The sequence below is a fragment of the Nipponia nippon genome, unplaced genomic scaffold, assembly GCF_047370975.1.
Source record: "Nipponia nippon isolate SJK-2023a ecotype South Korea unplaced genomic scaffold, ASM4737097v1 scaffold_6, whole genome shotgun sequence".
Classification (NCBI taxonomy): Eukaryota; Metazoa; Chordata; class Aves; order Pelecaniformes; family Threskiornithidae; genus Nipponia; species Nipponia nippon.
Genome location: NW_028262380.1, coordinates 35,665,525 through 35,688,366, shown reverse-complemented (window position 1 = coordinate 35,688,366; position 22,842 = coordinate 35,665,525). Strand labels below are relative to the sequence as shown.

The 22,842-nt window shown below is 40.4% G+C and overlaps 1 protein-coding gene across 2 annotated transcripts; it reads left to right on the top strand.

Moving 5' to 3' along the window:
- The first annotated feature begins 249 nt into the window (after positions 1 to 249).
- FAM149A (family with sequence similarity 149 member A) lies at positions 250 to 17,828 on the top strand. Of its 2 annotated transcripts, none has more exons than XM_087736661.1 (14): positions 250 to 375; positions 2,879 to 2,989; positions 3,990 to 4,131; positions 5,636 to 5,778; positions 7,941 to 8,066; positions 8,220 to 8,396; positions 10,268 to 10,458; positions 11,918 to 12,072; positions 13,264 to 13,367; positions 13,591 to 13,818; positions 14,135 to 14,255; positions 15,039 to 15,179; positions 15,573 to 15,651; positions 16,477 to 17,828. In XM_087736661.1, the coding sequence occupies exons 1-14, from the start codon at positions 314 to 316 to the stop codon at positions 16,548 to 16,550; spliced, it is 1,854 nt and encodes a 617-aa protein (XP_087592787.1). In that variant the 5' UTR covers positions 250 to 313; the 3' UTR covers positions 16,551 to 17,828. The 2 variants fall into 2 exon arrangements, with proteins under 2 accessions (XP_087592787.1, XP_087592786.1); XM_087736660.1 differs by lacking the exon at positions 250 to 375 and adding an exon at positions 2,009 to 2,027.
- Positions 17,829 to 22,842: the final 5,014 nt, after the last annotated feature.

The following is a 22,842-nucleotide window of genomic DNA, read 5'->3' as shown; positions in this document are numbered from 1 at the left end:
GCTGCGCCGTGCCGCGGGGCGAGGGCAGGGCGGGGAGGCGAGGCGCTGCGGGCCGGGCGCTGCCGGCCGCCGCCTCCTCCTCCTCCTCCTCCTCCTCCTCCTCCTCCTCCTCCTCCTCCTCCTCCTCCTCCTCCTCCTCCTCCTCCTCCTCCTCCTCCTCCTCCTCCTCCTCCTCCTCCTCCTCCTCCTCCTCCTCCTCCTCCTCCTCCTCCTCCTCCTCCTCCTCCTCCTCCTCCTCCTCCTCCTCGCCGCCCTGCAGCGGCCGGGGGCGGTGCGAGGGGCCGCCTGGCCGCCCCCGTCCCCCCGCACCCCCATGCGCAGGGCGCGGGGCGCCGTCCCGCCGGGCGGCAGCGGCCGGGGGCTCCTCGTCGTGGGGTGAGTGTGGGCGGCCGGGCCGGGCTGGGCCGGGGGGGGCTGCGCTCCGCTTCTCGCCTGGTTGCGGCGGGCTGCAGGCTGCCGCAGGGAGGTGGCCGGGGCCGGCTTGCTAGCGCTCCCGGGGCGGCTGAAGCACTGGCGGGCGTAGGCGGACAGCGTTATTCTTTTGTACTGTCATCGTTTGATGCCTGCGGTTGCAGAGAGTTCGGTTAGGGCTGGAGAGCAGCCGGGAGCTGGCTGCTGCAGTGCCTGGCATTCGCTTGCCAGCGCTGGCGAAGCGTGTTATGGATGTGCTGGGAGGGCTTTTTCCTTTCGTTTTGTCTTCTTGCAATCATTTCCTGGCTCATCTTCTAATGCCATGTGCTCCAAGGAGTCAGGGAGGGCTCAGGAAGAGCAGTACCACTGCATGCGGTGGAATGATGTGGCAGAAACACTTTTTTGCTCCATCTCATATCACGTATTATGCCATTAAGTATAATGCATATGCCGTGTTTCACAGAGAAAGCCCGTGAAATTTTGTTGGTAGTATTTCTGGTTTTTCATGTTTGTAGGTTGAGATTTTCTTCAAAGCCACAAAACCCCCCTGACCTGGGGTTCTTTGAGAAGTCAGAAAGCTTTATAGATACAGGGGATCCAATCAGTGTCATTAGCTTGGGTTGACAAAAGTCTGTCAAGTAAACGAAGCAGCTGGAATACAAGAGGAAAGAGTTCTTGCACAGGCAAATAACTACAGTAGGATACAGAGGGTAGCAGTAAATGGTTTCCTCCTGCAGTGGTGTTTCAGAGTGATCTGTCCTGGGCAGTTCAAACTAGTTGACCTGGTAAAGCGGTGAGCTGTAAAGTGAGGAGGTTTGGTGATGATACTAAGCTGTGGAAAAATATTAAGGACAAGGGTCAGCTATGAAAAAAATTGAGAAAGACCTTATAAGGCTGTGTGAGCAACAACATGGCAAATGAAATGGCACAGAGGGATGTACATGAACAGAAGGAACCAGCTTTCTGTGTAGAAGGTGGGCTGTGAGCTCACCATTATTACCTGGGAGATGGATCTTGGTGTTATGACAAAACGGAGTTTTCGTGGGACTGGGCTATACCACTGTTCATAGGGCCTCTTGGTTTTGACAGTGGCCAACAGCAGATGCCTACGGAAGAGGGAAGAAATTTAGGGCAAACGCAGAGAGATGCTTTCCACTGGTGGTGTACCAGCCTCCAAGAATTTGCAATTCAAGGTCTTCCCTCATGAGAAGTTTAAACTTGTGGTAGGTTTTTGGTGGCTTATTAGCCAAGGCATAGGAGTAGGATGTGTAATGTTGTCCATTTGAGTGCAGAGTTAGATTTTGACATGTATCTCTGTAATCTTTGGGAGAAGGCAAGATAAATATCAGAAAGGACAGGAAGAAGACAGAGCAATCCTAACTGTTCCGGGGCCAATCTACAGTTCTTGGCTAAAGAAATCAAGACAGTTCTCGAACTGTGAGCTGTTTCCTTGTGGTTACTTATTCATGAATGTACTTTGATGCAATCATGCTGCTATTCGTGGTTATGACCTGAGGATTTTATGGGATGAAAACAGGAACTTCCACAGATGAAGTAATCTGTTGTAAAAGTGTTTCTGAGGAATACTTTGACACATCTGTATATATTCCGAAGAGGTGGGTTTAACATATTAATGACAGAACCTAGTAGGATTATAAATATGTATGATTATAAACACTGTCCGTTTTCTAAAAAAAAAAAAAAACAACAAAAGAAAAACCCAAAACAACCAAACCTCTTCCTTCATTAAAAGGTATTATTTTAAGGCTAGTGCAGGCATTGCTGTGCCTTACTGTGTCTTAATATTCATCTGAGTGGTTTGTAAGAGATGGTTTTAAAGTTTGAGTGTGTGTTCAGGTATTTGGAGAACCAAAAAAGACAAGTTTTAGCATTCCTTATGCTGCAAAGGCATAATACTAGAAGGTTAGTGGCTTGGCTTTTAATGCCGTGTTAAGGAGTCTTCAGTACTGGAGGAACTGATGCTTTGTGGCCTGTAAATGTATGGAGAATATCCCCGTGTTTCCTGATGTACTAATATCTCTGCTCACTTAAAGCAGACAAGTTGAGAGTTTATTGTTCTAGTAAAGGCCACTGTTTGCTTGGCACCATATCTGCAACTTTTTATGCAGAGAGATGTCTGAGAAAATGGGCTCACTGTTAATGATTGAACAGAGACACATAGCTAAATAACTGCTGTGTGGACAATTCCTGGTTTGTGCCTTTGCTCTATTCCTGCAATAGTGAGGTGCTGCTGCATTTGTGTGTGCTTCGTGCAAATTTTAAAGTGCAAAATTGAAGGAGGATGCCTGTGGAGTACAATAAGTCTCAAATGTACATTTTTGTGAAATACTTGTGTAAATAAGGTAAATAAAAATTATTTTAAAACAAGGTAGTTTGTTTCAAGCAAATGTTTGTGTTGATGGATAGGAATGAAAAATTCACCAGAGTTGTGTTTCTGTGTTTATAGGAAGGGGCTGTCCAGAGGTTCCAGAAATCAGTGTCTTTCCGGAAAAAGTGGAGAGTCTCTTCCAGCAGTTTTTGAGAGAAATGTGCAGGAAGCCATCAACAATTATACTTGGTATGCATTCACTTCTGAAATAGTACTTCATTAATGGACTCTTGGTTTAAGTAGGTATTTCAAGATTGGTGTTAATTTTCACTAGTTGTCCTTCTAGTCATTCTCATGGATGACAACAATTGCAGGATATAATGCGGGGTATAAATTGACCTAACGCATTGCTTAGAGGGTTTGAACTTTATTCCTGGTTTGTGCTATGGATTCGCATGTTTTTAGAGCATAGTGAAGGGCACCGATAAAGCCTGGAAGGGAAGTCAGACTTCATGGTTAAATGCAAATAATGCTCACCAGCGTTGCAGGTCCGTTAACTTTCAAGAAGTTTCATTCCATTTGGCACTGGTTAGGATTTGCCTGGCCTGTATGTCTGACTGCCCTTGCTTTCACTGCATCCCAGGGTGCGTGGTAGCTGGCATGGACCAGCTAGAGCTTTCTGAGAGCTGGAATTCCAGAGCTCAAGGTTTAAAGTGCACCAGGTCTGACAGCATAAAAGACATTGTGTACAGATATGTAACTCAATGCTGTTTGAAACATTTGTAGAGATGTTATGCTCAGCTATGCATAATTTTCTTGTGATAGCTTCTAATAGAGTTAAAGAAGGCTTATGTTGTCTTTAATGTATAGTTTTGCTGTGCCCATTAGTTGAACTGGAGAAAACAAAATTGTTAGAGGTGGAAATGCTGGGTACGTGTGTGCGTTTTTGTATGTGTGGATATATTCTAGAGTGCCCTTATAGTTGCAATGATAATACATGAGCGTAATGCTGTAGAAGGAGTTGCTTTTAAGGCAGTAAATGGTACAAATAGGAGCATGTATTCATTGCGTTCTACTTAAAAACATACATTTGCAACTCTTCACATTGACTCTAACAGCATGTCCTGAAAATCTTGCATCCAACAGGAATATGTGTCACTGTCCATTTACGTGATCAGTTGCATTATTTTAAAAATATTTATACAGAAAAAGATTGTGTTCTTCATTTTAATTTGTCATCTTTTCACAGTGAAACACTTTCACCACTTCCATCACTTTCATCTAGTGGTCGTACAACGCCCACAGAGTTGAATAATTCTTGGTCTGGAATAAACAGCTATACTACTGGTTTGTCTACTGAAAGAAGTTCAGTTTACTCCTGGAGGGATGATGTATGTCACAGAAACTTTTGCAGTACACTTTATCTGAATATTGTAGAATAGATTAATTTGTACAGAAAATGGACATGTAGCACGTGTCCTGTAGCAGAAGTTAACCACTTTCATTGTAGCCTAATGATTAAGTATATAAATTGAATATTTAAAAAATAGTTCTGTTTGCAAGTTGATATCAGTGCAGCTGATGTGTAACAAAGAAAAATGAAATAAAAATATGAAATGGTGAAATTTGGGAGAAACAAACCTGTTTTACCAAAGAAGGTAGGCTTAGGTTTCTGAGTCCAAGAGAATGATAAAATATGTGTTTTCAAATACTGCTTAATGCAAGCAGTGTCTAAATTGATCTATTCTCAATGTTCTGAGTCATAAAGTACATTCATGAGCATGCATGTAAATGTCCCAGTCTGAGTAACTATTTAGTTCTTAGTAAGCTCAGTTCTGTTTCGTAGATGATGCAGAGAGAGGTTAAACCTGTTAATGGAGGCTAACCTCTGAGGCATACCTGGTGCAGGCTGGCAGCATTGGGTAAATCCAAAAGCTTTGCAGTCACTGCCACCTTTATTTTAAAAAGCCATCCATGGCTGGTAGTGGTAGTTCTGCCATACCTTTTGCATAATACCCTAACGTTTAGGTTACTCACCCCATCTGTCACTTCCAGCCCTCCAGGAGAAAGCCTGACCCTGGATCATACAATAACCTGGGTGAGAGTTGTTTTCGCATTCCTTTTTGGTGTGATCCCTTCTGTAGCCTGAAGTGGTTGGGGCACTGAGCTGGAAGTGAACAGATGTGATTTGGGCCCCTAAGTATTATCACTCTTTTCTGTGTTTCAGAGTGTCTAATATAAGTGGCCAAATATCGTTATGAACAGCGCCTCAGCTGAGGAGCCCTCAGCCAAGTGCTTGTTTCCACATCACTGGATAAAGTCAGGCTCTTCCTTGCTACCTTCATATGCCCCTGCACTCGCCCATTTCTGGTTGCACTGAGTTGTAGCTTCAGTGAAGAGGTGTGGAAGGCCGTTTCTCACACCGAGGGTTGTTTCCTAACCACCAGACTATGTCATGCAGGAGGAAGGTGCCCCCTCTTGGCCCTCTTAGCTGCTTTACTTAGAAATGGAAAGTGCTGATCAAAAGAGCAGGGAGCTTTGGTGCTGTGGGCTGCAGAGGGTGCAATGTGCATGCTTCACTCCATGTTGGAGCAGGGAGGGAGTCAGGAGTCCAGACGCTTTATAACTGGTGTTTTCTGTTGGCTAATCCTACACAGCTAGTTCCTTTTTGCTAAATCACCTTGCTCAGGCCAGCTGCCTGTTTTTTTCTTTTTTTTTTTTGTTTTTTTTGCACTGCAGTATATAAATTGTGTCTCCAAAATAGGTAGTCTGGAGATCCATTCTGAGATGGTCAACTAAATCAGTCCAAGTTGTCCTGTTCTTTAAATATTGTGAAGTTTTTAATACAAATAGGTATGCATATTTGCTAACAGCTATTAATTTTACAATATATAGGAATTTGATAAAGCCAATACACAGAGAGTGCATCAGTTATTTTGGGAGATTGATGAAATGCTGTTTGAAGGAAAAGTGACCACCCAAACTCAGAGCCTGCAGGCAGAATGTGCAGACTGGGTTGAACGATTTCCTCATCTAAGGTAAGGAAATTTCTCGCTGGTACTAGTTTTAATCAATTATCACTCTAATTTGAATTTTTGGGGTACCCTCATATGAATTGCTCTTGAAGTATGGCATCGGTAACACCTTTGCATTCAAGTCTGGATCTCTGGGACTAAGCTGTGCCATAGTTACGCAGTAAGTCTGGGTGGTGGTGCACTAGCAGCTAATGCTCTTTATTTTGCTTAATACAATGGTTTCAGACAAAGATTTTAGCAGGACGTAATGAGAAAATAATAATGCACCATTTTCATAATGACTTTTTCTAAGTAAAGAATGCATCTTGTAAAGAAATATTCTGGTTTTTCTTCTAAGAAGAAATGAAAAATGAACGTGACCACATGCTTCACATATACTGCAGAGCCATAATGGCTTCCTAGGCTATGTAAATCAATGTAATACAATGTGTGATATTAACCTAACAATCACTAGCTGAACAGATATGAGGATGCATACATGATTAATGAGAATTGTTTTGCATACATGTGCAAAATGTCTAGGCAGCCTGATGACTGCTTCGTATAACACAGGGGACAGAAGTCACTGTTGCACTGCGTGTCCTGTCTTCATAAATAGATGGCATGTCGTTCTTAGTGAGATGTCGTGGCTCTAAGCTATTCTAAAAATGGACCTGCGTGTGTCTATCTTCTAGTCAATACTTTAACACCATTAAAAAGAACACTGTCAATAACTGTGGTATGCTTTCAGTGCTTTTAGATAATTTGCAGAGGCTTGTTACTAGTAAATATAAACTAAAATCAAGTAATATAGCTTGTCACACTTTGTCAGGAACAAGAGAGAATTGTTAAATAAAACTGAGGCAATTTTCAGTAACATTAAGGCATGTTTTGCCTTTTTTAGATACTGTAAAAATTAATAGAACATGCATAAAATGGAAACAGGTTTTTGTGCTGTGTAATTCATTCAAAATATTAAGTCATTTCACTATATTTTCAGAGTATTTTCACTTGGTGGAATTTTTTTAAGTGGTTCCCTGTATTTAGGATTTTCTGATTCAAATCTGATGCTGGCAATACCAACCAAGTGCAAGAGGTTGAAAGCAAACTGAAGACATCTGGGAGCTCTGTGTCGTTTCGTACTAAGGGATGCGGTACATACTGTGGTTTAAAAAGAAAAAGAAAGTTATTTTCATTATTAAGCTTAAACCATAAAACTCAGTTTGTGTTGACTAGTTATTCAAAAGAATAGCTTCTGGGATGCCAGATTTCTTTGAGAGTTGTGCTTCAAAGAGGCTGCTGGCTGTCCTATTTTTCAATTTTGTAAAACAGCTATGTCGATATATGAATACTTAGCTCAGCATGTGGGAATAAATATTCTTGAACTGTCATCAATAAGAGAAAGATCAGATCTATTTAAAGAGAAAGCTTTTTGTTCTTGGCTTACAAAATAAAAAGTGGAAAAAGGCTATTGCTTAAAGCCTCATGTGGCATGAAGTGCTATTTTGCGAAACTTAGTCTCAAGAAAATGTGTTCAGATGAGTCTGAACATTGCTGCTTGCACTGCAGCTGTGACTGGCAACTTCTTTTGAGATCCGTTGTGAATTCTAGTGAAACACAGTTCAAGCAGTGATTATTATTTACCTGTACTGTGTTCAGAAATTATTTTATAGAGTAATTTTGTGTACATTTAAATAGAGTTGCTTTTACCTTTTCTCTCTGCCTATGTGCATTATGCATGTTGGATTTTGTGCATTTTCTGAATTCTAGTCTTAACTATCCATGTAAACATTTTGGGTTAGGACTTCTGATCACATTGATAGATACTGGAGTTGAATAAGTGAAGTCATAACAGATATTTGTCTTTTGCATCCATTTTTAAAGAGTTTTGATAAGAAAGAAAGTGTGTTTACTTTATCAGCCTTCAACAAGTTTGACTTTTTTTTTAAACTCTTAAAAATTACAAGCTATAATCTTGCATAAATCAGCTTAACTTTAATGACTTAAATACTAGGCAATGTTAATGTATTGCACAAGGCCCTGCCTGCTTCATAAATTGCTTTTTCAAAGCAAATGTAAGGTGTGCTTTCGCATTGCCTACTGTTTGCAGGTATTTGTATTCTTGATATTTGCATATGGAGTGGGTTTCCATCTAAGATATTGCTCACTCTCTCCTTTTTATTCAGGGTTCTAGGAAAGCAGCTCCTATTGCTGAAGGATGAAGGCTTTCAGCATTTTCAGAGCAGAAGTGATACCTCTGTGGATACTAAGTGTTTACCAGGACTCCGTGAATGTACTAGTAATATAAAAGAGTATGTTTATTTTTTTGTTTTCTTTTTAGTCTTCCCTCTTCAGAAATATGTACAAGTATTACTTTTGTATTACTGAAACATTTCAGTGTAATTAAATATGCACTTTCTTCTTTCTTTGAATATTTAATTCTCATTTTGTTGATATTTTTTCAGGCTCTGCATTTCAGGCTCTAAACTGATCCCAACAGCATCTCCGATACATAAATCACTAGATTCAAGTTCCACTCGGATTTCTGCCTCTGACTCATCCATGTATTCGTTCCTGGAAGAAGAAATCTATGATATGGATGGAAAAATAGAAGAATATCTGGCCTTTGACAACAAGGAGCTGTAAATAACAGATATATGTATTTTTGAAGAAAATAATGAGAAATTATTAGTGAGCCCAGTCAGGGTTCATAAACTGTGTTTCTCTTCTGTAAAATACAGTTCCTTCTGTCCCTGTATTCAGTAGCACAGTGGTCAGAGCACTCACTGGGCATGTGGAAGATTAGGTATGTTGTCTTTCTAGTGGTTCAAAACTTGCATCTCCCATGTCAGAGGAATGTGTCTTAACCACTAGTTGTTTTGAGGTGTTTTGTGCATGGAGATTCAATAGAATGACTATTTGATTTTGAGACAGGGAGTGGAATGAAGGAATCCCTACTTCCCAGGTGAGTGCCTTGACCACCAAGTTTTTTAGGGTCATTACACTGTACGTGCTCTCATTGTCTGCCCTAATGAATCTTACTTTCTTTTTGTACAGTGTATAACAGCTTTGTGAGGAGAGGCGCAGGATACAGCCTGCATTTAGAGCGCTTTTGTGAATGACAGGAGTAATGCCACTGTCTTCTCGACAATGCAGTCTAGGTTTCCCATGGCCCAGTTGAATGTTCCAGCAGCTAGGCTTCTGGGTAGAATAAAGACCATAATGTGCCATTTTCTAAAAGGCCTCTGCAAGGGGGGAAGTTTTGTAGGACTGGTAGGGCACAAAGCATAACTTTTTGTGCTAAAGCTTGATGCATTTACAGGAAAAAGACGTGGTTGCTCTGAAAAACTGAGAAACCAGACTGAGACCCAGGTGGACCCTTTCAGTCCTGTTTTTGAAAGAGAGGGCCTGGGTGCCTACCGTTTTGGGAAGGATTTAGGATTAAGAATCCTTTTAGGAGTGAAGTATCACTTTGTTTTGCTAAGTAAGCAAACTTAATTTGGGAGAGGGATTTGACTGAAGGTGCTCTCCTTTGTGCCTCCTTGATATGTTGTTTCTTGTTTCCTTCTCAGTATTTGATTCTGAAATATCTTATTCTCCATAACTAAAACATTAGGAGTTACAAAGCCTGATACGAAAACAGCTTGGTCATTTTGCAAGTTGGACCATTCAGCCAAGTCTCAGTTATAGTTAAGAAGTTTGCAGGTCAGTTTGAGGAAGAAGTAAAAGAAGTAACTGAGAAGAGAAAGGGAGATAGTAGAAACCAGCATGAATGTGGGATCATCCTTGAAATCTCAAAAAAAATTGCGTTTCCTTAGAAGGAAGTATCATGGCATTAAATCAATAATTTTAAAAAATTTAAATTTTCTTCCTAAGAAGTGTATTAGAAGACCAAGTTAGGAAATGTTGCTACACTGTGCTTCCCTAGGTAGGAAGAGAGGGAGGGTAAAAAAAAAAAAAAAAGAAAAGAAAAAAGTAACTGTCTACACAGCAGTGGAAAGGAGGGAGGTGAGCATAAGGCTATGGGCTCTGCTATTCTTGTCAGGCTGCAGAAATCCTTTGAAGTTGTTTGTCTTTGATAAGTGGTGACGCGTTGCAGATGTGTGCAGGTACACAGGATGTGATATAAAAGAAATGTTCTGTGTTATAGTCCTCCTGCCAAATGCAACAGACAATAGTTGCCTTATGTTATGTTTAAAAACATAGGATTTAGTTTCAGATGACTAAGTGCCATGGATAAAGCTGTTCCTTCTAGAGCTGCAGATCTTTCTGTTCTGATGCCCTGACTGGATTTTTTAATTTTTTACCTGCAAGCAAAAGAAAAAGAAATCATTATATGTATTCGATAGGTTCTGTTCCCACAGGTACTCCGTGCATTTGAATTTGAATTTTTTTGTGATCTACATCTGACTTGCTTTTCTTCCATATGTATGTTTCTATTCATTTGGTGTATTAGAAAGGAAAAAAAAGTGAAAACTCACAGGAATTCATTTGAATTTGCTTCCTTTATTAGTGATGATGAGAGTTGGGAACAAAAGAAAATGCATCTTGCTGAGAAGAGGAGTAAGCGTGGCATTCCCCCTGTTTCTCCCAATGCCTGTATCAAAGATGCCGTGGTTTCTGAAGTATTTGATTGTATCTGGAGCAATGTAATTGGAATATTAGAGGAACTGATTAAAAAAAATTGGGAAACTAGTATCACAGGTATTTGGTATTTTTAGATAATGTATTTATTGAATCTAACTCAGGAAAGTGATTTCCCCCCCCCCCCCCCCCCTTAAAGCTTGGGAAATCTGGTTATTTTAAGATAGCCATGTTGGTAGTACAGCATTGTCAGATATGTAGTGCCTTACCACACGCATGTGTGTGCGTGCACACACACACCGCCCTGCACCTAAAATATAAACAATCCTACTATTTTTCAGCGAGTTTTGTATGAGATACACAAAAAAAAAAAAAAAAAGAAAAATGAAGACTGAAAGAGCTTCCTTGCAGGACAGCATGTTTAAAAAAAAGAAAATATTAATCACTGGCTCAGGTTGCAAATTGATGCTGTTAGCAGGGGATCGCTGATGATGTGATCTAAATCTGGAACCTAGGAATCAAAGTCTCCTAGTCCTCATTGTTTGAGTTTTGTTAATAAAAAGAACTCCTAGGTAGTCAGAATGTTAAAGCGAGATAGACAGCCTTGCTGACAGTGCAGGAGTTCATGAGTTTAATATAGGATGAAGAAATGGTGATGCATGCGATTTTATTTTCTGTTATTCTGTGTTTATATTCTAACAGACTGTGGTGAGGAAAAGCAAAAGCTAGGAAAGTTAACTAGAAGTGAAATTCTGTTTAGTGTGCACGTGTTGTCCTTGGAGGCTGAGGGAAATTTCAGTTCTTCTTTTAATGTATTTTAAAAGGACAGTAACAGAAGAAAACCTGGGGGTGGGTTTTGGAAATCGCCTCAAATGTAACATGCACTCAACCTCAAATATAAATCTACAACAAAGTAAGAAATGGCAAAACTTCTCAGAATACTTGCAGCATCAGAACTTAATATTTCAGGTGTTACTGAAATATAAAAGGGCTTTTCACACCACAGGTGGATTGTTGAGCTCAATATTGTAGTTCAGGGAAGATAGCTTAGCAGTTGATAGGCGTGCTCTTTTATCTTTGTGAAGGTCATCAACTTATTACAAATAGATAGCTAATCAAAGTATTTCGACTAGGAATGTAGAAAATTTGCATTTATAATAGAAATAAGATGGTGGTATATACCCCAAATGAAACAGTGGGTAGCTGCTATCAGGCAAGGATAGGATCAATAGACTTTTGTTTTTCTGTTCATCTGGTTTTTTTTCCTGCTTTAAAAAAAATCTTTGGGAAATTCTGAATAACATTCCAAGAGTCTTAGCAGTATTTTCTTAAACACCCCTCCAACTCTACTTGTATAGACCAACTTGTTTGTCAGTGTCAGAGAAAGCATAAACAAACGGCAAATGCTTTCACAAAAACATCATTTATGGTGGATTTTTAAATATCATGTAAACTTAAAACTGTATGAAAGTCTTTATTTACTGTGCAGTGTAATGTTTGAATCTCAGCAAATGATGGCTGGTAAATGTACAAAAAGCAAGTTATTTCCTGTACTTTTTTTTTTTTTGCTGTTGTGCAGAGGGTGACAAACAGGTGGAAAAACTGAAAGCTGTTACAGCAAAACTGCCACATTTGCCAGTTGTTCGTATTACAGCAGATGCTGGGAGCATTCCTCTTTCCAGAGGCTCTGAAGCACGAAGTGTATCGTTTGGGTCTCATTTTGTTTCCTCGCAGGTAAAAATAACTTTCCGTCAAATGGTGTTCTTTTTTCTGCTAACTTTGGACAGAGTCCTGGTTAAAGCTAGAAAAGGTGCGCTTTTTTTTTCCCTTCACCCCCCCCCCCCCTTAAAAACAATTAGGTATACTTAAATTACGTTGTCTCATTTAAAATAAAGGTTCGTTAAATGTGCATTTCTTGTTTACTATCACTTGTTCTTTGTTGGTGGTTCTTAAAGGTGCCATTTATGACTAAGATATTGCTGAAATTGGTTTACAAAAAAACCACTTGTTAGACTGTATTCCATCCTTAGAAAATAATTCTGCTTTTATTGTGGTCCAGTCATTTCCTCTTGGTAGAATTAAGAAAACAAATGAGACTCTTCCCTGGACTGCAGGGATGTGAAGTTGCAACTTAGTGCTTTACTTGCAACCCTGTGAGTTTCAGACTCTCTTATTCCTTTTCATTTCCTTTGCCTCTTGCAAAAGGGGACTCTACTGTACGTCCACCAGCACCAGCGTGCTGGCACTAGGCCTTACCTGTCTTTGTGGAAGCTTGTGTTTGTATTGATAAAATGTCTTTTTTTTTTTTTTTTTTTGTCACGCTTGCAGCCGCCTCCTCTGTCTCCTGCCTCCTGTTTTGCACTTTTTTTCTTTTCCAGCCGCTGCTTCCGTTCCAGTCCCGTGCCCCTCCCCCCCCCCCCCCCCCCCCGTCTCTCTCTATTCAGTTCAAGCAACTTCATTCTATTTTGTCTGCTGTTTTTCCATGCTTGCTAGGTAGCAAGATAAGAAATGCAGAAGAGAGAGCACAGCAGTCTTGGTGCTCCCTGCTGGCACACTTGGTTCTGTTGCGGTCCCAGCAGCCAGAAGTAGTAAAATTCTTAGATAAGTGAAGCTCAGGGTCTGTGCCCCTGGGCTGGGCTGTGCTGAGCAAAAATGGAAACTTTGGAGAACCAAACTCCGGCTTCAGCTGAAACTTATATTGCAAATTGAGTTGCAATTCAGTAACTGAATTACCCAAGTTCTGTTTGTAAGAATCTGTTTAAAATAAGCAAAACAACATATTTGCCCCATCTACTACTGCAAATTCTACTGCACCATCTTAACAAAAACTTTCTAGAAACAAGTAAAATATCTCCTAACTACAGGCTTTTTGAGGTTTTCCTTCAAAAAAAGTAAAGGTTAATCCATATTTGTTGCTTTTACTAGGTTCACCGTTTCTCCAGCAACTTCTGTAGTGATTTGAATGGTGTGATGACAATTCAAGCAAAACCCCTCCAACAGAGGCATGTTGCCACAGTAGAAAAAATACAGTAGGTGTTGGTATTGACGTTTTCAAAATGCGGCATAATTCATATTATGCAAAAGACCTTTTGTAATTACAAAAAGGCGATAAGGCGGCAGTTATCTCCTTTGTGTGTATCACTGATGTAACAATGATTTGTAAAGGTTATAATGATACTCTTAAAAAATCGTTTTACTTTTTTTTTTCTTCATCCTCATTCCCTGTCTTGTTCTCCTTCCTTTTTTCCCTAGGAATGAGCAAGAAGACAAACAGCATAGCATTGCCTCCAGTGCACCAAATTTAGTGCACACTAGGTTGGGGAGAACTGCTGATAACAGTGTTCTCTCATCATCTCGGGTGCTGCTGGCGTCTTCTAGGAAGCTACCAAGCCATCGTAGGTTACCTTCTCTCACTTCTGATCAGCTCTCCTCAAAAGCTCCTAATAAGTACAATGATGAAATCCTTAGGGGCACTAAATTGTGAGTTTTTTCATTTTATTCTTTGCTTTCCTCAGAATTTTACTGAAATTTCACCAGTGAAGGATTTTGCAAAATACTTGAGAACTAACCCGAGATTTATTATTGATTCTAGAATTCAGAGAGAAAAAGAAAGCAAGCAGAACCGTGTTTTTTGAGGAGAGGCATTTGTTTTATTTTTTTATTGCTGTATTAGGTGCTGTTACTTTCTGTAGCTGAGCTCTATGAAGAAATGTACTGCTCAATAATGTCATATTACTTCAGTGAAGAAGTCTTTAATATGATTTTTCCTAAAAGAGGAACCCTTAAAATTCTGTAGGGGTGCCAGCTCGGATCGTTTATGTTCTGCTCATGCACCTACAACCTGGAACAAGTTACCACCAATAAACTCAGAGGCTGTTGAACAATATCTTTCAGTACCTCGGTTGCAGCAGAGCTCTGTAAGTTGTGTTCATTTTTGTACTGGTGAAGAACTTCAAGCTGTTTGGAAATAAATTGCTCTGTGTCACTCGTTGAAATGAGCAATTTTACAGTTTGTGTTGGTTAGTATTTAATACACGGTCTTAACATGTTAATGTGTGTTACGTTGGGTTACCAGAACGCAAGAGAAGCCAGTTTAAAACCTCAGGTCAGAAACAGATCATGGTGGTAAGACTTTCCTCTGAAAACAGAATTTATTTTATTTTTTTTAAAAAAAAAAAAAAAAGGAAAGCAGCCAACCAACCAGATAGCAACCTTGCACTTGTATGCATCTGGATTTAAATAGCTCTTTTCAGTGTTTTATTCACTAATGTTAGGTTATAAGAAGTAGAAAATTACGCTGACTGAAGTAGAAAAGGATACTGACTGAAAAAAACCATAAATCTTGTTGATACTGGACTATTTTTGAAGGATAGGGAAGTATTAAATCACTACAATGAAAGTAAATTGACATTTTGATATTATTTTGCTTCTGAATAATATCTTGAATTGAGACACATGTAAAGTCTATTATTATTATAATTAATACAAGCCTCTGGGGATTATAGACTAATATTGGGGAAGAGTCTCAAATCTCTTTGAAAAACATTGAGTACCCTTAAGTTACCTTAAATCAGTGCCTTTGTTTACTGAAAACATATTTTTCTTTTCTTCTTCTCTTGTGTTTTTTTGTATGACAATGGAAAAATTATTTAACCAATTCAATTGCTGCCTTCTCTCAGTGCTCTTTTTAATTCTCTCAGCATCGAGGACGATATGCTCATAGCAGAGTGTCAAGTGCAGTGCCTAGCAGTACAGAGCAACGGCCGCTCAGAGAAAGAACTGTTGTTATTGATCAATTTTCAAGGCCCAACACAACTCATACATTCAGGGTATGTTACAACGTAAGTATAGAGACGTGGAAAAGTGAAGAAGCTTCTGTTCATGCCCACTGTTGGTCTACAGAAGCTCTCATTTCTTGCATCTCTCCTGATTTCTGGTGTACAGGAGTTCCTGCTACCTGTAGAGAGGAGGATGTTAAAAGGCTTTGGGGGAGGGGGTGTGGGACCTTGAAAAGCAGGACTAGTGTACGAGGAAGAGATTTTTTTCAAGTCTAATGCATCAGACAGTTCCTTTGAGGGTGTCTGTGCACTAGAAGTGTGCAGTTTTAGTACTGCTTGGAGCTTTGCAGCTTGGTAGGACTCACTCTGCTGGACTAGATCATAAAAACTGTAATCAAACCATTTCAGTAGATAAGCATACCATACTAGCAAATAGTATGTCTTTCCTTTTTACAGACAGACACACCTCAGAAGAGATCACTGACTCCCATGGATTTTGCTAACCACAGAGGGACAGGTCAAGGATTTTTAATAGGTAGGCAAAGTAAGAACCACTTGGAAGGCAAAAGGCCAACAAAACCTATTAACCTGTAGTACAGTTGAGAAGTAAAGCACTCGGGGAGAGCCATCTCGGCATAAAAGAAGAACAGGTATGCTTGGCAGGATCTTTTGAGTTTGGTTTTGAAGTTTCTTGTCACTTGGTCTGAGATAACCCTAACTAACTGTTAGGAACCCTGCAAAGCTTCTTTTTGTTGTTGTGTTGTGGAAGGAAAAGGATTCCCCCTCATCTTATTTTTTTTTTTTAAGATTTCAGCATATTTACAATTATGGCAAGAGTATATGGTGTACAGGCTAGATGTTTTGCAGCTGCTGGAGTAGCAACACAAATACATGTTTATGAACTGTTTCATGATAGAAATTTTATTTTAGCCCCCATATAATTTCACCAAATTAGTAAACTTTTTATGTGGGGAAAACTAAAATTGAAAATGTGCATTTTTAACATAAGTATAAAGCTCTCTTAAATAAATAAAAAAAAAAAATCAAGAATGATTTGCAATTATGTCTTCCATTTATAACACCGAAAAAGAGAGCAGTCCTACATGGCTTATTTAGTTCCATTGTTACAATAAAGCTGACTAGCTAGTTCCTGAGGTATTTGAGTGCTTGTATGTAACCTTTATTTGTTTGGAAGTTCCTTGAGTTTAAATAATTATATGATTATATAAAAGGTGATGTAAGAATAAAGGCAGGTTAGTAAACATGGATCTGAACAGGCTGATTGAAGTAACTCATCCATAATCTTGGACTGTCTTTCAGATTCTACCACAATTAACAAAAAATGTTTTGTCTTTTCTAGGCTCACAGAATTACTACAGATCCTTTCAGAGAAATCCTCCAACCTCAAGGAAGAGATTTCAGGTTGCTTCTTAACCCAGCTTAGGAAGAAAGAGAAACCCCCTGCACTGAATGGAAGACTGAAGCACTGAATTTGCCAGCTAGTATCTTGTGTAACAAAGAACATGTGCAGTATGCTGGTTTCTGTTGAGCCTTGCAATCCTCAGGATGCCTGCATTGCCTTCTTTTAAAGTTGTCTGACCAGAGGTTAGATTAAAAATTAGAGCAAAATGAAATAAATGGTTGAGGTGTCTGTTCTGTTTGCAGAGTCAAGATGCTGCTACACTTTCTTCTCAGGCATTCCTCCTTTTCTGTCTTTCCTTAGGGAATTGTTATTCTACCTAGAGAAGCAAGTAAGTTATGTTTAGGCCATGAAGTCCTGTTCCCACTTTTTCGTGTCTCCTCAGTGTTAAAGACATTCTAGTCTATCCAAACATCAGTCATATATAAAATTTATACTTGTAAACAGGAGTTTGTGGTATCTCCTCTTTAACTGCTGTTACAACGTTTCTCCATTTGTCTGTCTGTCTGGTTATTGCAGTTTTTTGTAAGTGTTGTCTGTCCCTACTTTTTCTTATGCCTTTAATTCCTTTGAGGTGGAATTCATTCATTGCTTCTGCTTACGCTGTTCTCATCGTCAGTAACTATGGGAACTGCTGGCATAAACTTTGGTTACAGAAAGCAATGTTTTCCCTGCCAGGCCAAATGTTTATAGATGCTGAGCAATTGAACCTGCATGCTGACAAGTTGGTAAGGCTGTTCCCACTTCTTGAGGTTTCGTATAAAATATTGCCTGTTATTGTACAAATTAATCATATTTTGAATATCTGAGCCTTCAAAGTTTTAACATGAAAATATGTACTTAACTGATGAAAGCATTATTTCATACCTCTTTGTGTAGACCCAAATGGGAAGATCAAAGAGGAGACTGGGATTGCGTTCTGCCCAGAGATCACAGCCCTGATCAGGTCCCTGGCTATTAGTACTGTGTGCATTTGCAGTCAGGGATTCCTCCTTCCATCAGAGATCCAGCAGTTTAAGTAGATGTGGTTGAAGAGCTGTTGAAGGGGAAAGGGAGGAGGAGAAAAAATTATTTGCCCAAATTGTGCAGTTAAGAATAGAATCAGTTTCTTCTACTTGGGAACTAATACTAGTTCTCCTTGCTTCTTTTTATGAATGTTCAAGGATTGGTAATCCAAGGCAAAGCATTTGTAATGTATATTTTATATCTGTACTGTTAATCAGATTTCTGGTTTTTGTAAATGGTCATCAAGCACTGCATTCTTTTGAGTAAATGAAAACATTTTTAAATTACTTTCCTGGCTTAGTATTTTTCTTCTTTGGCTACACTAAGTTTACTCACTGGTGATATTACCATATAGTTATCGGAGGAAGCAGAATGCTTTTGCTTTGGAGTTGCAGGTCGATTTCATACAGTTGCAGGTCAATTTGATACAGTTTCTTTGGAAATCTGAGGTCAAAGATGACATAATGTTAAAAATTCACATTTAAGACTTCAGTCGTGTGTCCAAAGTATACTTTTGTTCTCATCAGTACTCCCTCCCTATAGACATTGACAAGAATGCAGAGAAACGATGGCAAAATGGGTCCCTTGCCATCTTGTTGCACTTCATGGCAACCCAGAACTTACATTGTGGACTAAATGTAAAAGATGAATATGCGCTGGTTTGGTTCTGTAACAGCAAAAGTGGGAACCACACAGTGAAGAGTGGTTCATCATCTGGCACTTTGTGAAAGAGAGAAGATTGCTGACTTCTGCCAGGCAATGGAGCTCAGTCACTGGATTTTTGAATGGAGACAAAAGCAGAGCAACAAGCATCAGCTTCTGCAGCTGAAAAGGAAAGGGAAGATCTGCTAATTACTAGAGCAGCAATGGAATGCTCTCAGGTGGCAGAGGAGAGGAAAGAGGGATGTTTGGCTACCAGAATTATTTTAAAACTTTTCCCTTTTGGTTAGTTTTTGGGCACCTGACAGAATTACGGGTCATCTTATATCCTGATAATCAGCATGTTGGATAGTTCTTCACTCTTGATTTTTGTTTTTCTCATAGTTGTGGGACTAATAAGTCTCATTTTCCATACTACCTGCACACCCAAGTATTTACGAAGCCTGCTTATGCACAGGAATGTTGAAGTGAATGTCTTTGCAAATCTGGACCTCTAGGGCCATGATACAGCAGCAGCAGCTATGAACTGGGCCCCGTACTTACTTGGATGTAATCCTGAAGCCCAGAAGAAGGTTCTCAGAGAACTGGACAAGGTGTTTGGTACGTTTCCATTTCTCCTTTATCAAGGTTGAAGAAGTGGAGGTATGAATGTGTCTTGTGGCCCTTCTGGAGCTTTAAATAGCTAGAGGTGGTTGGGAGGGGTGCTGGAAGGTCTGCAGGAGAGTACTGAGAAAGTTTCTTAAGTAAAGGGCAGGGTTTTTCTTTTTTTTACTGTGAAGCGGTTTATAGAAAGTCACTTACTTGCTGTTGTTTTGACCCTTCTCCTCCCTTTCCCTTTTCTCCTCAAGAGAAAATCAAGTACCAAAAGGCACAAACGTTCTTGTCATAATTTACGCCCTGCACAGAGACGCCGAGACCTTTGCTGACCTGAGGTGTTCAGGCCTGAGCGATTCTTCCCTGAAAATTGTAAGGGAAGGCACCTGTATGCTTTCCAGATATTTAATGTTATTGATAGTTTGCATGTATCCACCACTTTGTAGCTGATGTCTGCGTTGTCGCTAAGGGGTGATGTGGAGGAAATTTCGCCCCCATTTTCCCCTTCAGTCTTGCAATGGTTTGACAGTAGGCTTTTCAGCTGGGTGTGTCAAGGTGTTCTTAGTGGGGGTGCTGGTGGGGTGGCCTCTGTGAGAAAATGCCAGAGAAAGCACAGCGGGTTCCTGCTGGCTCTGTAAGGGACCCACTGCAGGACATAGCTGAGCCCAGCAGCCAAGCTGGTCACGCCTCTGTGAAAATGTATTTAATAAAGGGTATAAAAAATGCTGGACAGACAGAGGAGGAGTGGGGAAAAAAAGGAGAGTGTGAAACAGCAGTGCAAACAACAAGGTCAGTGAAGGAGGAGGAGTTGGTGCTCCGGGCACCAGAGTGGAGGTTCCCCAGCAGCCCATGGAGAAACCATGCTGGAGCAGGTTTATCCTCAAGAGCTGCAGCCTGTGGAGCAGGAGAAAAGTGTGAGGAAGAGGAGGAGGGAGGAGCAGAGAGGAACTTTTTTGTCTTTGTTTCTCACTTCCCAATTCTCTATTTTTAACTGGCAATAAATTAAATTAAATTTCCCTGAGTTGAGTCTGTTTTGCCCATGATGGTAACTAATAAGCGATCTCCCAGTCTTTATCTTGACCCATGAGCTTTTTCACCCTGTTTTCTCTCCCTGTCTTGTTGAGAAGGGGGAGTGAGTAAGCAAATGGGTAGATGTCTGGCTGCTGGCCAAGACTAAGCCACCACAGCTTGTAACAGGCTGTTCCTATATCACTGTCTATATGTGTGCACATCAAATGTGGACAGTGAATTTCCTAGAGCAAATGTCAGACACCGAATCTTCCATGTTGCCAGAGTGCAGGTGGGCAGATTTGCAGTCTTGTGTGTTTCTATGACCTGCCATCACAAGTTCTTCCAGATCTTAAACTGACCTTTTTATTCATGCTCCATGACCTCTGGCTTGCTTCATGTAATGTGTAGCATGCTGCTAAATGCTTTCTTTAAACTTGCTAGAGTTTAGCAAGGAGGAGGCCCTGTAGGGTCTAGCCAAACCACGGAACAGTGGGCAGAATCTCCACCCGTGACCTTGGGGTGAGTTGTGGCCATCCAACTTGGGAGTATGCTTTTTCCTTGACACATAGATGAATAAACATAGGTGTGATGCTTTGATAGCTACTTAGTATTAATGTCTATTAGTTATGACAACATCACTGGTACATTATCAGAATTGGTTTACAATAGTAAGCTGTGTTCTGGGGGATGGGTGGTGGCCCAAGCTGCAACCTGCTTTGTTGCAAGGCATGCTTCTTCCTGGCGTGGAAGATTTTGGTTTCTTAGAGAGGAGGCAAACTTTTGTATTCTGTTGGGGATAATTCATTCATGCAAAACTTAATCTTGTGAAGGAATCCCATATGATGGCTACAGAACAGACCAGTTGTTGCTGTACAGTGAACACAGGTTGCAGAAACCATAGCAAGGTATGCTTGATTGAGGTGAGCAGCACAGCAGTCTGTCTCTGAAAAACATAGCTGTGGTCTCTGTCTCTCAAATGCTGTTAATCTCCTTTACCTGTTTGAGGAAAGATAATCCGCAGAAGGATTTGAAGCTGAAGTCATAGAATTGTTAAGGTTGGAATGGACCTCTGAGATTGAGTCCATTGAGTGTCTTTTCAAACGGAGACATGCTGTGGTGTCTTTTCTTTGTGCAGGTGATGGTTATTGTGGACTACAAATAGACTTCGGGTTTTTTTTTTTTTTCTTTTTTGCAGCGCGAGTAACTTCCTACATGAAGTTTAATCATGTTGTAATTGAAGTTTAATCGTGTTGTAATTGTGTATGTTGAGAAAGAGGGAAGCTCTTCCTAGGAAAAGCCCTTCCTAATTGCAAATGAATTGTAGCGATTACTAAGTTAGCTACTGGTTAGTCTTGCTTATTGTGGATGCTGTGTGCTTTGCAAGGGATGGCAAAAACATCAGGTGTGTCTTGGCTGGAGCAAAGGACTAATGTAAAGAGCACACCACAGTTTTTCAGAATGTGTTGTGTACTTCTCTTTTGTCCTTCTGTCGAATCAGATTCATTTTAGCCTTGCTTTGCTTTGGGTTTTTGTTTTCCTTGCTGGTAATGATGATTTTAATTGATTTCCTTATTGAAGAATCCAGACCTACATTCTAGGAACCAGCAGAAGCCTGTGTTACCATTGTGCTTGTGGACTGACATAGCTGCCTGACAGGAGGAGTGTCTCTGTCAGCATAGGCAGATGGGCTTCCACTTAGGTGTGAGGTTGAGTAAAAGCAGATCTGCACTGCGTTATGAAAGCAAAGATTCACTAACCCGTAGAGTGCCTGCTGAAACCCAACACTGAGCAAATAGCTCTCCAAGTGAAAAAGGAATGCTAAACGTAATCTCGTAGAAAAACCTATTGGTAGATCATAAAATCATAGAATCATCAAGGTTGGAAAAGACCCTTAAGATCATCGAGTCCAACCGTTAACCTAGCACTGCCAAGTCCACCACTAAACCATGTCCCTAAGCACCACATCTACCCGTCTTTTAAATACCTCCAGGGATGGAGACTCAACCACTTCCCTCAGCAGCCTGTTCCAATGCTTGACCACCCTTTTGGTGAAGAAGTTTTTCCTAATATCTAACCTAAACTTCCCCTGGCGCAGCTTGAGGCCGTTTCCTCTCGTCCTATTACTTGTTACTTGGGAGAAGAGACGGACCCCCACCTCACTACAACCTCCTTTCAGGTAGTTGTAGAGAGCAATAAGGTCTCCCCTCAGCCTTCTCTTCTCCAGACTAAACAACCCCAGCTCCCTCAGCCGCTCCTCATAAGACTTGTGCTCTAGACCCTTCACCAACTTCGTTGCCCTTCTCTGGACACGATGTCCAGATGTGTGCCTCTCTTACAGAACATCCTCCTTTTGAAACTTAGAGTCAAGGTTCATAATGATTGCAAATCTTGGTGACGTAATTAGGCCTCAGATATGCCAGACCTCTCATTTCTTTCTCTGGTACATCTTTTACATCTCCTTCCAATGTAGCTGCTGCCTTTTTTTTAGTAGCAGCATCAGCAATGCCAGCTGCTGGCAGGATTTTACAATGTTTGTTCTGCTGTGTTCCCTACTGCTTTCCCTGTGGCTTTTCACCCTGTCCCTGCTGTTTCGCTGTTTTTCTTTTTTTTTTTTTTTTTTCCTCCTCTCCTGCAGAAGGAGTTATCAGCAGTTAGAAACACAGATTTTTAACTCAGAATCACAATTAACCACTTCATCTAATTATCGGCTCCATGAAGGCAACAAACTGCAAGTTTTTTTTATAAAGAAGAGAGTATAATTACTGAGCTGATCTTCATGTTACAAAGACAAAAGGTGACCCTCTTAATCCTGCATGCTTGCTTCCTTCCTTGGCTGTCACCTGAACAGAAGAGTGGACTGATGGCTATGTAGCCTGCCTTATGTGTTGGCAAGACAGGGTATGTATCTTCTGCTTTCTATCACAAACGATTACAAATAACAGCAAGAGTAGCAAAGTTCGTTTCCAGCTCTTTACTGTGCAGAAAAATGCAACGGTCAGCATTTATGATGAAGGTTTTGCTGGGAGATTGCAGGAA